At 36.1% G+C, this 16,631-nt stretch overlaps 7 protein-coding genes across 7 annotated transcripts; 3 read left to right on the forward strand and 4 right to left on the reverse strand.

The window, feature by feature from the left end:
- Positions 1-77: 77 nt before the first annotated feature.
- VTP21DRAFT_10043 (uncharacterized protein) lies at positions 78-464 on the reverse strand (the record flags this gene model as incomplete). Its single annotated transcript, XM_069389336.1, has 1 exon — positions 78-464. The coding sequence occupies one exon, from the start codon at positions 462-464 to the stop codon at positions 78-80; it is 387 nt and encodes a 128-aa protein (XP_069253769.1).
- A 2,090-nt stretch (positions 465-2,554) lies between these two features.
- VTP21DRAFT_10044 (uncharacterized protein) lies at positions 2,555-4,137 on the forward strand (the record flags this gene model as incomplete). Its single annotated transcript, XM_069389337.1, has 9 exons — positions 2,555-2,660; positions 2,740-2,942; positions 3,007-3,074; positions 3,142-3,275; positions 3,342-3,515; positions 3,573-3,694; positions 3,765-3,822; positions 3,879-3,965; positions 4,046-4,137. 9 exons carry the CDS (start codon positions 2,555-2,557, stop codon positions 4,135-4,137), a joined length of 1,044 nt encoding a protein of 347 aa, XP_069253770.1.
- Positions 4,138-4,686: 549 nt separating this feature from the next.
- Positions 4,687-7,082, reverse strand: VTP21DRAFT_10045 (uncharacterized protein; the record flags this gene model as incomplete). Its single annotated transcript, XM_069389338.1, has 11 exons — positions 4,687-4,821; positions 4,904-5,017; positions 5,078-5,237; positions 5,294-5,570; positions 5,650-5,662; positions 5,722-5,831; positions 5,893-6,022; positions 6,082-6,359; positions 6,430-6,507; positions 6,564-6,597; positions 6,675-7,082. The coding sequence occupies 11 exons, from the start codon at positions 7,080-7,082 to the stop codon at positions 4,687-4,689; spliced, it is 1,737 nt and encodes a 578-aa protein (XP_069253771.1).
- Positions 7,083-7,943: 861 nt separating this feature from the next.
- Positions 7,944-9,835, forward strand: VTP21DRAFT_10046 (uncharacterized protein; the record flags this gene model as incomplete). The annotated part of the gene is made up of 12 exons (XM_069389339.1): positions 7,944-7,946; positions 8,005-8,179; positions 8,241-8,290; positions 8,353-8,390; positions 8,474-8,543; positions 8,598-8,758; positions 8,818-8,916; positions 8,972-9,102; positions 9,167-9,248; positions 9,323-9,361; positions 9,419-9,618; positions 9,675-9,835. The coding sequence occupies 12 exons, from the start codon at positions 7,944-7,946 to the stop codon at positions 9,833-9,835; spliced, it is 1,209 nt and encodes a 402-aa protein (XP_069253772.1).
- A 22-nt stretch (positions 9,836-9,857) lies between these two features.
- Positions 9,858-10,993, reverse strand: VTP21DRAFT_10047 (uncharacterized protein; the record flags this gene model as incomplete). The annotated part of the gene is made up of 5 exons (XM_069389340.1): positions 9,858-10,049; positions 10,106-10,205; positions 10,268-10,515; positions 10,573-10,777; positions 10,839-10,993. The coding sequence occupies 5 exons, from the start codon at positions 10,991-10,993 to the stop codon at positions 9,858-9,860; spliced, it is 900 nt and encodes a 299-aa protein (XP_069253773.1).
- Positions 10,994-11,230: 237 nt separating this feature from the next.
- On the reverse strand, positions 11,231-13,223 carry VTP21DRAFT_10048 (uncharacterized protein; the record flags this gene model as incomplete). The annotated part of the gene is made up of 8 exons (XM_069389341.1): positions 11,231-11,425; positions 11,493-11,568; positions 11,634-11,748; positions 11,814-12,225; positions 12,281-12,353; positions 12,418-12,504; positions 12,580-12,728; positions 12,783-13,223. 8 exons carry the CDS (start codon positions 13,221-13,223, stop codon positions 11,231-11,233), a joined length of 1,548 nt encoding a protein of 515 aa, XP_069253774.1.
- Positions 13,224-13,379: 156 nt separating this feature from the next.
- Positions 13,380-16,554, forward strand: VTP21DRAFT_10049 (uncharacterized protein; the record flags this gene model as incomplete). Its single annotated transcript, XM_069389342.1, has 11 exons — positions 13,380-13,441; positions 13,518-13,683; positions 13,747-13,869; positions 13,947-14,339; positions 14,402-14,580; positions 14,650-15,134; positions 15,210-15,499; positions 15,576-15,725; positions 15,788-15,924; positions 15,991-16,339; positions 16,399-16,554. 11 exons carry the CDS (start codon positions 13,380-13,382, stop codon positions 16,552-16,554), a joined length of 2,490 nt encoding a protein of 829 aa, XP_069253775.1.
- Between the last annotated feature and the right edge of the window lie 77 nt (positions 16,555-16,631).

A 16,631-nucleotide genomic window follows, 5' to 3' on the forward strand; every position in this document is an offset into this window, starting at 1 on the left:
TTAATATCCAGTAATAAAATGTATGTTAATAAAGAATGATAATAAATTACAATATAAAATTGATCGTATAATATTATTTAATACAGCTCAGACTCATTTCCATCTTGCACTTTTCTTTCTACTTTTCTTGCAAAATCATCAATTTCCTCATCAGGCACCAGGTTTGCCTGTTGAGCCTGATCTTCGTCAAGTAGAAGTAAATCCTCTTCTCCTTGTTGCTCTACAAGATTGCCGAAAGGATTTCCCGATAAGAATCCAGAAGAGCGATCCCATCGTGTTTGGGATGCAAGCAGTGCTTCAAATTCGACATCACGTTCGTCTTCTTCAATATAATGTGGATCAGGAAAGTAGTCGCGACCACGAAGCGCTACTGCACCTCCGACGGAAAAACAAGGACAGAGATGCGTAAGTAATGTGCGCCAAAACGGTTGATCTGTCGAAGACTGGAAACATGAAAATAACATTTTATAAAACTATTTAAGCTAACTAATAAAAGAAATCTTTATCAACAAATCCAAAATATCTGACAAATAGACCTCAGCTCATTGATTCTCTCAATTACACTCGCTTTCACAGACAAGTCCGGAGCGACTGTTAACCGAAAAAATAAAAACTGTGGCTTATCAAAAATCCTATATTTTAGATGAGTTTGATAATTTTCTTAATTAACACATATAAATTAAAAATGAATACATATAAATATTTAAAATTATTAGGAGTGAAAGGGCGTTCTGTGATTATACATTTTTCAGTTACAGTATATAGGCTAAGAAGTATTAACTCATATACATTGACAGTTATCCTTAAATCCTGCTTCATTATGGCCAATTCGGGATTGCGAGCAGATATTATCTTAGAATGCTTTGCTGGTTTTCTTTTAAAAGTTTAACGGAGTTAAATATCATCAAATGATACCATACAACAACAGGGAAAACTTACCACATCTCATAGGCATCTCTATATCATAGTCGCAGGAATTTTACTACTGCTTCTATCCACTAATCCACGGGTATACACTGCAGCTGGAGTATTGATGCTGCTTGATCTTCTTAATGAATTAGCTGCCTGAATAAAGGATGTTCTCGATTCGTACCCAGTGGAGTTAGGGCGATTCTTAAGAGAGCGGGCACGAGAAAGCTGACTCGGCAATGTTATATTCTGAGGAGGATTTCGAAGGGCACCAGAGGGTGCTCGGATAGGGTTCGAAGTTGATTTCTTGCGAGATCCGAGACAGAACATAATAGTGCGAAAGAAAAGAAATATAACCGAATGATGTAAATTATGAAAGCTTTTACGTAGTTCTAGTTATACTATCTTTTAAGCACAATAATAGAGCAAATCGAAATCAATTCGTAACTGGGCAATTATATTTATATAGATGAATGGGAACCAAAAAGTAAAAATTATGAAACCTGGCATAATTTATAAAAACAGACTAATCGATTTTGTATGGTGTACTGCTAAACACGAATAAAAATAGTTTGAGGTCCGAATCTTTAATAGTTTAAAATTTCCTAGATTTTAATATGTAAGATAAATGAAAAAAAAAAAGAAAAATTCAATACTTATAAGCATCGAAACCAAATAGGTGTATTACCATTGCTAGCAAGATTCTAGTAAGATTACCACTGCATTCCAGGGAGTGCATGCAATATTTTTTATATTTTTTGAGTCCAGCACTCCAGGTTAGGAGTGAAATTGAGAGAAGAAAAAGCCTCAAATCACACTTGTATTAATTGATAATGTACATATGATCGGCTATGTCGTGTATACTACAGAAAATCATGCTATATTCTGTAATTACTCGAGAAATTCCCCTGTCGTTTTATAGTCTTATTCATGATCTACAATATACCTCGTTTTTAGAGCACTTTCTTGATATCAAGTATAATTGCAGGTTCGAAAATGAATTCACATACGAATGTAAGTTTTATAGGAATGGACTAGGATGACAGTATATGTAGGAGATGCTTCAATTTGTACCGAAATTGAGCAGCGGTACTTCAAATGTATTGAAAGATTTTTCAAACTGATCATCTTATATAAATAGCCGTTTTGCAAGTGCAATAGGGATATGGACTATAGCAGCGACATTATAATTATTAAAAATTTGGAATTGTCCTATATTGCTCGAAACACATGAAATTTAGGGCCCTTAAAATGAAAAAATTACAAAGTCAAAATACCCAAGTTTTTGAACAAAGCCCGAAATTGAAAGAGAGATATTTTGCTTGGTTGAAGTTCCAATAGGCTAAACCCCATAATAGAATTACCTTGAATTGACGTGGATAGGATGCGATTCGAAAAGGTAGCGTTCGACCTATAGTAATGAGATATTCAGAAATTTGGTATGGAAAACTGGTCAAAATATCGATGATATTCGATACATAATGAATTTATGCAATTCAATAAATGTATCCAAGTCCAAATCTCACCTAGAGGCTAAATTATATCCTTCGATTATCCAAAGTTAAATTATTTAGTCTATCTGAACTTACATTCGCTTTTGCCGACATTTTGGCAACGTTCAGATGACGGAATAAAGAAAATATCTATGGATATCGATAACAAAGGAGATATCCTTCCCTCCTCAGATAATGTGCCCATAGTAGGAAGAGTAATTTCAGCATGTGGAGGTGCAATGCTTACATCTTTGCTAGGTTTATAACAATACATATCATATATATATATATATATTCTTTGCAAATCTCTCTTGACATTCAATTTGTGGAAATTTAGTAACACCTTTAGATGTGGTGAAAACGCGTCTTCAATCACAGGCAGCCACTGGAACTACAGAGCAATCCATAAGACAATGTTGCAGGGAAGTATTCTTCAGTGGAAATACGACTATATCTGCGCTTGGTGAGGGAAGTTCACGAGAGTGTATTATGGCAGAACCTTCAAGGTGCATGCAATCGAGAGAAATGCGTGGGACACTGGTAAGATTTGCGAGTTAGAATACACACTGTTCAATTTTTAATTGTCTTTTTATCTTATTTGTAGGATGGAATGGTTAAAATAATACGCTATGAGGGCGTTACATCTTTATGGAGGGGCCTTTCTCCAGTATTGTAAACTTTCTATCGTTCTTTTATGAAACACCAGGATGAGGATTAATGGATAAATATGATAATCTAGAATTATGGCTGTACCTTCAACCGTCATTTACTACGCTGGGTATGATGCGTTTAAGGAAAGATTACGTTTAAAGTCCAGACATTCACAGTTTTTGCAAGAATATTCACCTTTAATTGCGGGTGGTACATCTAGAGGTTAGTTGATTCTAAGTAGAGCTTGAATTACAGTTGCAGATTCCACTAATATTACAAATATTTTAGCCCTTGCAGTTACACTAATATCTCCTCTAGAACTTCTTCGAACTCGACTACAAGCAGAACATGGAGGATATCGGGCTGTTTTAGATGGAATCATAAAAATGGTGCGCACGCGTGGTTCACGCTCCTTATGGGATGGTCTCTCTGCAACATTATGGCGGGATGTACCATTTTCAGGTAATAGTACTATCTTTCTTCTTTCTTGAATTTCGATTAATATATTCTCTCTGGCAGCAATATATTGGTTGGGATACGAGCGAGTCAAGGCACATATATTGTCGCGCTTGACAAAAGAAAAAGTGGATACTCGTGTGAAAGTCCTAGTATCTTTCTTTGCAGGTGCTATATCAGGATCGGTAAATATTGTAAACACTTATATAATAACAAAATATTAAAATATATGCGAATATTATAATTTTAATATAGCTTGCTGCAATAGTCACTACTCCATTTGACACCGTTAAGACCTTACGTCAAATTAAATGTAAATTTTCATAAGCGACATTATGTAATTTTTATAAACTCAAAGATGTTGAATAGCAAAGGATCAATTCTCCTCTAGCACCAGAATGATATACGTAATGAGGCAAGTGATTCGAGAAAGAGGTATTGGAGGACTAATGACAGGTATGGGTTATCTAATATATATCCTCTAAGCTAAATATATTTCGATTAGTTTAATCAAAGTTCAATCCCATCTATGACAGGCGCAATCCCAAGAGTGCTAAAGATAACACCTTCTTGTGCAATAATGATATCTTCTTATGAATTTGGCAAAACATTCTTCTCAGAAAAATGAGCTCTTGTACATCCTCCTTTGATTCAATAATACCGTTGAAAGAGTAATTTTCGAAACTATAGACTTATTTTTCTTCTTAGAAAGTTGCACTAAGAGTTCGATAATTCAAACGTACTGATAGCCATATTGAGTTATTGGACATGTAAAGCGTAATCCTTATACCAAACCATATATTAATGAATCATCTAATCCGAATTAAAAGGGGTTGGCGGTTTAATGCATCCACTCATTCGTACTCACTATTTTAATAGGTAGGATATTACCATGATATTGCCAACGAATCTACAAGCAGAATTGTTGGTCTATTTTTCTTTTTTTTATATGAAAATTTTTTGCCATTTCTTTAAGCTGCAACTATATTAACTTGTCACTTTTCTAAATCGATTTTTTCTGTGGACCTATTCTTTTTAGAGATCTCGAATATGGTAACAAGATACAGCAAAAAGTATATAGTATATTAAAATGAATAAATAAATATAATTTAATAGATACGCATTAAATCATTGCTACTTGTTCTTGATATATTTAAAGCAAACTGTTTTCCTCACATTATTTTTCGTAGCCTTTGGGAAGATCGCACCATCCCATATGAGTTACACACCACAGGGGAGAAATTGGCTCGGCTGCAATTTTGTATCGATGGATCAGCCGGTGTCTCAGTTCTTGTATACGTGGATAAGCTCGCTATTAATTGATAGTCGAATTAAGATGATTGTAACAAAAAACAAAATAAGATTGCATGGAAAAACCAATCTGTCAAACTTACTTTGACGCTACCAAATGGATCATTGTAATCAATAGCAGTATTGCTTGACCACAGTACTTCTCCGGCTGCCGCTGTTCTAGGCCAAATCATACGATCTAAATTCACTGAATCCACCTATTGAGAAAATAACCATAAATATTTTTCCAATATGCTAACTGTAATAGTTCAAATTACTTGTTCAGAAAAAAGTGGGACTTCTCCTCCTAGAACATGCTTTGATTCTTCCTCTGTCAGATTGGCGATCGGATTATAGGTATACATGCGCTGCCAAGTTTTATAGGGGTCACACCAGGCACCTGACTCAATCCATCCAGCAGCATGTTTCCCGTGACCACTGTAAAATATTCAAAATATAAACTAAATTCGATGACCTCACAAAAGAGTGCATACCAGTCCAGGTACCAATAATTGCCTGGCGATGCCACTACTTTGTGGCCAAGCTTGACTAGAGCTATAGTATCATCAGAAGAGGTCCAACCCTGTGCAACTACATCTGGGACAGTGAGGTTTAGCTCTTTATTCAATAATACCTCCTGCCACACATGCACAGTTTTATTCACTGCCTTTGCAAAGCCAACTATTTGATCGGTGAAATTTTGCATGGCATCCTTGACTGTGGATCCAGTTGAATTGAGATACTGTTGGAATTTTGGATCTTGCTTATAGCCTAACAACCGAAATAAAATCAAGATGTAAGTAAATTGATCATGTCATATAGGAAAATTTGAAATCCAAGTATTCCGCACATTTCAGGCCAACCTATGTAGAAACCTAGGATTAATATTATTTTAGTAAGTTAAAGTGTTATTATTCCAAACCTCATCACCCCCAAGGTGTATGGAAGCATCAGGGAACCAGCTAGCAACTTCATGAATTATATTGCGAATTATCTCCATAGACGCAGAGTTACTTATATTAATCTCCCCGGCTTTAAGAATTTGTGATTATATTAATAAGAAGCATATGTTTGTAATAGTTACTAGGCATACTTGGAGGCTGTGGTTCTAGTGCGCGCCAGTCAGGTTGAACATTGGGACAAATTAACATGTCTGGAAATGCTGAACCCATAGCGAAAGCATGTCCAGGCATTTCAATTTCTGGGATAATTCGGATTGCTCGCTGCGTAAAACAGATTTTCTGGTTAATATTCTAAAAAACACTTAATTTTACAACAGTACCTCATGTGCATATTGCACTAGCTCTTTGATGTCATTCGATGTGTAAATGAAACCAGGTACATCTACATCATAAGATTTTTCGCGTAGGTGAGGATAGATTTCGGAAGCCAAGGAATATGAGGTCTGATCGCTAAGATGCAGATGAAGCACGTTAAACTTGGCGAAACTCATGCCATCGATGGTACGTTTCAAATCTTCAACTGGCAGAAAGTTTCGTGCCACGTCAATCATAATTCCTCGGTGTGGAAATCGGGGTCGGTCTTCTATATGCCAAGGAGCTATATATACCAGTATATATATACCAGTTAGAGCTTCAATTTGGATTCACGATATACAATAAAGACTTACCATATGCAATTACAAGCTCGCCCTTATTCATACTCACCAACTGTGACAACGTTTCGAGGCCATGTATAGCACCATATACTAAACCTTTTGTGAGCTAGATATGATATTAAAATCGGAGAGAGTGAAGAACTTACCTGTTTTTGCTTGGATTGTGGCCTTGGAGCCTTCCTGCGATTGCAAAATTTCCGTTATATATATACAAAGTGTTAATGATTACCCACATGATATTATTTACAAATATTTACTTCAGCAGTGATTTCCAACACATAGGATTCGTCAGTAGTTAACCCAATGCTTTGGTTTGCATCTTCCACTGTCACTTGCACACCATCTAACTGGAATTCGGCTGGACCCACTTGAATCATGTTCTGACGACTCATTGCATCGCCTGACGAATTCACTGGAGTTGGCGCCCATTTTACCTTCCAAGCCCACTTCTCGTTAATAATAAGTTCTTCATAACGATTTGCGGCCGCTCTAAGGATATCCAAGTTTGCACCTTCGCCTTGAACCACAATCTTGAAATCTTTAGCAATGCCGACTGTTTTATTCCCCTGACTGAAATTTTGGGGCAGGGGCCAGATATAGGCGCTATGCACCGTGGCAAACAGAGCAACAAGTGCAATAAGAATAGAGAATAAGTTAACATGCATTTCACTCAATTTATGCAGTTTGTAAAAGTAGTTGGTTTACTGAGGCCCCTCCCTCCCATAAAATTCGATGAAAGAACGAAAAATCTCGTGAATCATCAAATTGCACAAGGTTTTTCCTCGGTTAGAGATATAAGGAAATTTGCCTTATTGAATTAGATATTATATAGGAGCACGAAGACTAATTGGGCACAGACTCTTATCCTAGTTTGGATCAATGACCAAGTTTACCCCGCGTTCCTTATTTAAGAATATCAAACTTAATCTGAAAGATTCAACAGAAGTAGGTACTATAGCTATCGGTAGAGATAAGAATTTCTGCCAATATATATGATCAAATAGTTATATATCCAATGCCTCAACGCCAACTGGCTATTAACATAAGACACGTGTTTGGGACTACATCAACAAAACTTTCAAAATGCTTTGCCAAATAATTGTAAGTTCATATACTTTCATATACGTCCATTATTAGTCGTATTAAAGGATACAAGTTTTATTGAATTTGCAATGGTAGGCAGAATTATGTAATATAAACCATCGTTATAGTGATTATCGTATTCGTTTTTGTTTGCCTAAATATACTCGTTCTGGAATATAAGTGCAATAAAAATATTTAGTATCACAGTATTCCATGTGGCCAATAAAATTTCTATATATTTATTGTTTTATGTCAAAACAGAGGTATATCTATATGTTTATTCAAATTTGATGAAAGATCAATATTTCACATCTTTTAATGCAACTTACTATTCGCCTCTTGGTTCCCTTTCCCCACTGCTATTAGAAGAAGGTTGGCTTCTAGTTGGGGAAACAGCTATTACACTCGCAAATGGAAGAGGAGTGGATGTATTTTATAAAGTAATGGTAAGTATAACCATGATCCAATTCCCGATGGTTAGTTAATTTAGATGAAGTACAATAGGAACAATGGATAAAGGAGCCTAATTTAGTAATTCCACCGGTGAAGTATGGAGAAATATTTTTCGATACGGTAGAAGGGAATTCGAGAAGGATCAAACGGCGTTTAATTTCCAAACGTCCAACAAAGGATCCAGTAGTAGAAGAGTGCATTGAAATATCTGAAAAAGCTGAAGGAGGTCCTTATCACTTTATTAGCAAATTGTTAAAATCATCTTTAAATCGAAAATTATTGAATAGTTAGGGCTACATTTACACCCCAAGGCGAACTTCCATTTTATTATCCTAAGGTAATCTTTGATTTCTTTTTCTGATATCTTGAAGTTCTTGCAGCTGAACAAGTTTTACATAGGTGAAAGCGTTCTCCTTTATTCTATCAGAAATAAATGGGTAGGTCAACTTTATTTAAAGATATAGTAGGATATCAGAATATCAATGCATCAATTAATCAATTTCTTGGTCATCGTGCTCAGCGTTACCAAACTGTGTATGGAAATAATGCCTTTAGAAAAGGATATGGTAGTGCAGGTGTCAGACAAGATGGTAAGCATTTATGATATTATAAATCTCTATCTTTATTTAATTGAAAAAATGTAGAGAAGTGCATTAAAACAGCTCTTTCACACACTTTTCCGGTGGTGTGTGAACACGAGTCTTGGTTACAAGAAGCGTATGATCCATGATCAGCTAGTGCCTAAGGATCGATTTAGAAACAAATATGAGAGGCTTAAATCAAAATATGCTGACAGATGGGTTAGGTACAGATAAATGTTGAAATATATGAATCTGCTGATACGAGCTTATATCTGAATTCAAGAAATTGGCCAGAGAAAACCGACCCTCGAAAATTTGTTTATGAAGACCTATTGATAGCAAGCTTTATCATCTCGTTGTGGGAACTTGAAGGCAGTTCGGGGTAAGTCGAATTCTCAGTTGTATTTTGCTTTTTTTAACCATATATTAATATATAGAAAATTCGTTGAGCTAGGATGCGGCAATGGGTTGCTTACACATATTCTGTGTTCAGAAGGTTATGAAGGGTTTGGGATAGATCTTGCTAAACGAAAAGTGTGGGATTTATACGAAAACACATCGTTAGTCGGTAGTTATTATTCACTGTTTTGCAAGATTATTTTGTATTTGATAATACCTAATTGATGAACTAGTGGAAACTCTAAACCCACCTCATTTACGTTATGAGGGAGTAGAATGGTTCATCGGAAATCACGCTGATGAAATGATACCATGGTGAGTCAATATCTTTCACTTAGGGATCTTATTGAAATTGGCTTCTTAGGTTAATTTTCAAATAAAATACAAAGGATTCCTATTGTAGCAACCAGAAGTGGGCCAGATTGCAAGTATGCTGATTGAGAATAAGCATCGCTTCTATTCATGCATTCTAACACGGAAAGCAGGGTCTTTGTTATTCCTTGTTGTTTTTTTGCACTCTCAGGCAAAAAACACATTTTCTCTGCAGAGCAAATACGAAATGGGAGATACGAGTCTTACCTCGCGGAGATAGAGCGAATTATGCAGCTATGTGGATTCAGGCCTCAAAGAGAAAACCTGCGAATTCCGAGCACTAAAAATGTAGGAATTGTAGGAAGGCGTCATGGTACACTACTATTTAGATCCTTTGACTTTTTGACGCTTATGCATATATATTTTTAGATGCGGGGTCGTATGAGCAAGCACTTTATAGCGCTAATAAGCTAGCCAGCTGTAATTTTTTGCCACGAAAATCAGACAGAGAAAAAGATATCATGTATCACCAAAAAAAGGAAATGAGAGATAAGCGGATGGAAAATAATCGCCCGTCTCACTGTGTATAGAATATATATGAATAAATCTCGTTTAGAGTTCAGCTAGTAACTTCATAACATCTGTGATTGATACTACGCCAATGGGTTTCCTTTCAATTAGTACCCAAACTCGATGGACTTTGAGACGTGCCATGAGTTGAATTGAATCAATGATAACCCCAGACTTAGGCAGTGCAACCGGATCAGTTGATTTTCTATTCTCAATTCTTCGCCATCCATGAATCTTAATAATTTTCAGTGAATATCATTTATATATCTAAAAAAAAAGCTAATAGCTACCTTCAAATAATCAATAGCTGGCAATCCAAGCCGTTGAATACCTTGAAGGGTAATACCACGCAAATCCGACAGACTCATGTTAGCAGCGATTTCATTTTCACTTTTAAAGGTAAAAATAGAGAGGTGAACAATTATCCTTTCACTTGAAAATAACTCCATTACCTATTTATGATAGGAAGCGAACTTAATTTAGCATCACTCATTTTTCTTAACACTTCAATTGCAGTCATATCATCCCGTGCTGTTACTAGGGTTTTTTCATAATCTGAGAGAGATTTAACGCAGATCTCATTTGGAATACTTTCAGGATGACTATAGATATAACGAATAATATCACTCTGCGAAAGGATCCATGGAGTAGAATCATTAACTAGGACATGATGATATCCACTTGCAAACGCTTTGATAGACTACTTTAATATCAGAGATGAACATAAAATAATCAAGATCTAAATTCACTGACGTACCACTTCCATCTTTTCCCATCCTTCGATATAATACATTCGGTAGCTTTCTGCATCCGCATCCAACCTAGTAACATTCTCGATAGGATCAGATAATTTCTTTGCTTCTAGGGTTACTGCATGATTTTCAACACTAGCATAGCGGAGAATATAATCCAAAATATCCAACAAAGTAATAATAGCCTGAACTCCTTTATTATGATCATGACTAATATAGGAAGAGATGTGTATTTTCAATATAACATTTAAAAGTCTAATACGAATATTACCTGTAAATGGGCAAACAAGTTATGTTATTAATTGACATTGTGCTAAGTGCCTGGCGTACGGGCATTTCCGGGCGCGCAGCGATCAGCGAGCGATGTGGAAAATGGGCCACACGCCGAAATTCATCCACAGTGATATTACAAAGTTCAATGGGCATGGTGAAAACTATTGTAGTTTGCCACTCGATTTAATCTTTGCCTAATAAAATTAAAATACAAAAAACATTAAATACCGAATAGAATTTTGGAAATTTCAAAAAAATTTCAAAATTTATAAAAAATTATAAATTTCAACTTTTATTTAAATTTTTCCTTTTTATTTTTTTTATTTTTTTGGTTAAATTTGATTTTATTTCTCAAAATACAAAATTGAATAGGAAGCGTTTTAATAATCCTTAATTCTTAGTAGTTTTAGAGGTTTGAGAAACTCGCTGTCCACTGGTTGTTGATGAGAGTATTTGTTCGTCAATAAAAAGCCAAGGAAGCATCTCATTCCACTGATCTGCCCACGAAGTACTAGCAAAGAGCTGCGCGTACTCGCGCATGGTTTCAAGGCGAGGAGCATTTTTGGAAAATTCCTTAAACAATGACTAAGAAATTGGGACAATTAAATAATTAAATAGTATTAATTATATAATAACTTATGAGCTGACTTACTTCAAATTGATCCGCTAGCTCATTAGCATCGTTGAAAATCAGTCCATTTTTCCCGTTATCAACAAGCTCGTGTAAACTATGAATCAACAACAGAGAATTACCTCTATAGCGGCAAAGTCAATCGTAATCTGATATCCTTACCACTCGAAATTTAACGCACAAACTGGTAAACTACACCCGAACATATCTACGATCTTCATTGGTAAATCTTTTCCAGAGCTTGATCGATGCAAACTGACACCAATATCAGCAGAACCTAACCAAAATTGAATACTAATTATAAAGAAAAATTAAATGCCTCGAAAAAGATAGAGTTTTTACCCAAAAGAAGAGGATAATCAGCGGCTTCGAGCCATAAAGTAACAATTCGCGTATAAGCAAGTTGCATTTTGCTTATTTTTTCTTCGTAATAGTGCTTCATTGGGCCTTTTCCAGTAATCGCAAAGAGTATTTTCGGGAATTGTCCATTCTTATTCTGTTCTGCCTCAGAAGCCCTTTCCTCATATCTGGAAATTGCGTCCAACAGAAGCGAGAAATCCTCGTCTTCTGTCCAACTAGTGCTACTTACTACTAATAGCGGACGATCAGGCCGAAATGCAGCGGTTTTTTCGGAACCTTCTCCAGCATCAGTGATATAAGTGAAAAGTGTCGATTGGTCACTGGTCGGAATGGACCAGCCGTGTGTTAGAGTTTGTGATTCAAGAACATTTTCCAGGCGCACTCGCTTATGAAACTAATTTAATCAATGGTAAATAAATCGTATAAAAAAAATATAGATAATGAAATACTTTATGAATTTCGTTGACAGTTAATCGCTTGAAATGTCTTTGTGGTTTATCATAAAACACAATTATTTTTCCTCTATCATAAAGTGAAAGGATAAGAGTTAGATACAGGTTTTCTGATATCCTCAAACAGAGCTTACTTGACATTCCATTTCTTTAATTCATCTGCCATTGCTTGTGTAACACAAAGATGAGCATATGCCTTACTCCCAAATTTCTTTTCATACCTTAGGGCGCAAATAAGATATGTTAATGGTTTTTAAATATAGAACATCGAACAAAATGAATGACGGCAAACTAACCATTTTGCAAAATTGACAATAGGGTGCGTTGTTCCCAAACGGAGCGCAAGTTGACTATATCCGAAATTATGCCAATCAATAATAAGCCAGGCACTTCGAAACCATGCCACTAGTTGTGCAACTGCCAAGGTTGGAATTGAGGGAGGATTCTAATTGCAACATATGTAAGATTCTGATCGAAGAAAATTAAAAGATTAGATTACTTGGACGAAGATGTAATTTGGAGCTACAGTTGCAATTCCCATTATGAAGGTTAACTGTACTGTCAGCCAAATCGCTTTAAATGGAGAGAATAAGAGATAGAAGATCTTAGGAAATCCGGAGGGCACCTTCCACGCTTCACTAATTTTGATCACTTTAATATAGCGGTGAGTGCTGACTCGTGCAATTGGTTTTGTATCCACATAACCAATGAGGTCGACAGAACATCCTGCATCGGCTAAAGAAACAGCGTGGTACTGCATGCGCGGAGACCTTCCAATATCTCCTAAAACTAGCATCTGGACATGGGGACGGTTCCTGAATGCCGCAATGTTACCCGAGAAGGTGTAGAGACGGGCAATGCGACCAATGAGTGCAAAAATAATTAGCCCTATTAGCAATATACCGATTGTACTATAGGATGAATCGTATTCTGAACTCATGTTTCTAATGAAATAAGTTGGTAATAATTAGGACATTAATAAGGCTCCCATGTTAATATCGAGACTGCGACTGTGACTGTTTATGAATTGAAAGTTATTTGTAAACATTATCTGTTACTTTTAGCCAGTATTCTTTATATATTAATTTAAGAGATCATGTCAGTTTCCAAGTTAGACTCGTTAGGAAATGATGTCCAAAGTATACAACTTAAATCAAGGTATATTCAATGATATATCTGCTTTATATTCAATGAATTTAATCCAGAGTTTAATATAAACCAATGTGGGATTTAGCTTTGTATCAGTAAGGACTATAGAATCAATCTACAGCGGGGGAAAAGTTTCTATAATACAAGGATCCGATAAAGAATATGGGGGCGATTTACTGATAGCAACAGTCGGAGAGGATATTAATATAATTGAACTCGAAAGTGGGTTACAGAAATTCAGATTAAAAGGGGTAGTTATTTATTATTTTAATTTTCAAATTGTGATATATTTACAATATAATGGCTTTACAAAGGATACAGAGATAATTACTACTTTTGCAGCTAAACCTAATGGCAAGCATCTTGTCTCCGCAAGTCGAAGTCTTGTTATAAAAATTTGGGATTTATTGACTGGTCAGATTATTCGAAGCTTCAAGGTGAGTGAACTGCACTAGCATATTAAATATATTTCCTTATTTATTGACGTAAATAATTCATCTCAATTCTGTAATAGGCTCACGATGCACCAGTCATAGCCATGGATATAGATTCGACATCCACTCTGGTGGCAACAGGTTCAGCAGATAGTACTGTAAAAGTATGGGATATAGACCGAGGTTATTGCACACACAATTTCAAGGGACATGGAGGAGTAGTAAGTGCTGTGCGATTTCATCCTGATAAGAAGCGGTGGATGCTCGTATCTGGGGCAGACGATTGCCAAATTCGCCTCTGGGATTTACAAAAACGATCTTGTCTCGCAGTCCTAGAGAGCCATGTAAGCGTCATCCGTGGTCTCGATTTCACCAATGATGGAAATCGCCTTGTTAGCGGCTCTCGTGACAAGGTGGTAAATGTGTGGGATCTACAGGATTATAAATTAATAAACACGTTTCCAGTCTATGAGGTGAGTTAATATTCTTTGTTTTTTAATTTCTTGATATAAAGTCTAATGGGCTTTTTATATAGACTCTAGAAACGGTTGGTGTACTGGAGAATGGCATATCTGTTAATAATGACGGAACAAACCAAGAGCTCTTTTACACCGGCGGAGAGAAAGGAGTTGTGCGTATCTGGGATTTGAAGAGTGGTAAACTAGTCCAATCAGAGAAAGATGACAAGGCGACGAGATACATTAATGACATTGTGTAAGAGATATTAACGAAATTATATTGATTTTAGCAAGTAATAATATTAATACAATTTTCGCATAATAGTTATCTGAGGCACAAACGATGCATGGCAGTCGTGACCAGTGACCAAAACATCTTATTCTATAACTTGGACGAACAATTGAGCTGTACTAAGCAGGTTGTAGGCTATAATGATGAAATCATCGATGCTGCTTATATAGGTAGTGAAGAGCAGCATCTTGCACTGGCCACTAACAGTGAGCAAATACGAGTATTTCACCTTGAAAAATACGACTGTGACCTCGTACTTGGTCACACAGATATAGTCCTATGCTTGGATCGGACTCGTGATGGGACAATGCTCGCTTCAGGCTCGAAAGATCGTACTGCGCGGTTATGGGCGATTAATATCGATGCTCAAGAGCGAGAAAAGCGCTATCGATGTTTGGCAGTATGCGTTGGTCATACTGAGGCTATAAGCGCAATTGCTTTACCGAAAAAAAGCAACTCCTTTATACTTACCGCTAGCCAAGATCATACTGTGAAATGCTGGGATATATCCAATATTGGTATTTATTTGAGTTTTGATATTATAAATATTATAAATTTCAAATCACTGACACTTTTACTTTTTGATTTCTTAGATAAAGGAAAAGAGGATCTTCGCCCCCGAGCACTATATACACTAAAAGCGCATGAGAAAGATATCAATTCTATTTGCGTGGCCCCAAATGACAAATTGTTTGCAACCGGTTCTCAAGACAAAACCGCTAAAATATGGTCAAGAGAAAATGGTCAATTATTGGGTACATGTCATGGCCATAAACGAGGAGTGTGGTGTGTTCAGTTTTCTCCTATCGACAAAGTATTAGCCACAAGCTCCGGAGATAAAACAATTCGCATCTGGAGTCTCAATGATTTTAGTTGTTTGAAGGTATTAACTGCAATATTATCTCTCATTTATTGTATATATACTAATTACAAATACGTTTATCAAATAATATGTAAAGACATTCGAAGGGCATACCAATTCTGTGCTTAAAGTCTCATTCATCTCTGCCGGAATGCAGCTTATGTCCTGTGGATCTGATGGCTTAGTTAAGCTTTGGACAATTAAAACAAGCGAGTGTAACAATACCCTTGATAATCACACAGAAAAGGTCAGTATATCTAAATTAATATTCAATGAAAACATTTAACTAACGCCATCAATGACGTCTAGATATGGGCAATGGCGATTCGAAAAGACGAGAAAATGGTAGTAACAGGGGGTGCGGACTCCGTTGTAAATTTTTGGGAGGATCGAACCAAACAAGAGCAAGAGCAAGAGCTGAAAGAGAAAGAAGAAAAAATTTTAATGTAAAATAATGCTTTATTTGTCCACTTTCCAGCTAATTAACATCTTTTATTGAATATATTCTATAGGGAGCAGGATTTGGCCAACTACTTACTCAAAAAAGACTATCGTAATGCAATCGCCCTTGCCATGTCATTGAATCAACCATATCGCCTTTTAGGCTTGTTTACTGAGCTTTTAAACAATGTGCATAAAGCAGCGAATAGCATTGATGCACAGCAAGATTGTATAACTGGATCGCAAGAATTGGATGAGATTCTCTCAGTCTTAACAAAAGAGCAAATTGAAAAATTATTAGAATATGTGCGTGACTGGAACACTAATTCAAAGCACTCTCGGGTGGCTCAGACAATTCTTTACGCATTATTACATACATATTCTTCTGATCAACTTGTTGAAATTTCCGGGTTTAAAGAGGTGAGCAGTTTATTTTCTGTTTCTTCCAAAAATAATAATCGACGAACATTGGTTGTTAGATGCTTATTGCCATGCTTCCGTACACTGAACGACACTACAAAAGAGCTGACGAACTACTTACTGCATCCTTCCTAGTTGACTACACACTTCATTCGATGGATGCACTTCTTGGTTATGATAACGATGCCCAGCCACTCGAGATGGATTTAGAATAGATCTTTAATTCAAATGCGCTTCTTCACTTCTTTGTAAGATAAATAACTTCAATAAAATGAAAACACCTCACATTATT

This window comes from Calcarisporiella thermophila, assembly GCF_041956535.1.
Source record: "Calcarisporiella thermophila strain CBS 279.70 unplaced genomic scaffold VTP21scaffold_6, whole genome shotgun sequence".
NCBI classification, from domain to species: domain Eukaryota; kingdom Fungi; phylum Calcarisporiellomycota; class Calcarisporiellomycetes; order Calcarisporiellales; family Calcarisporiellaceae; genus Calcarisporiella; species Calcarisporiella thermophila.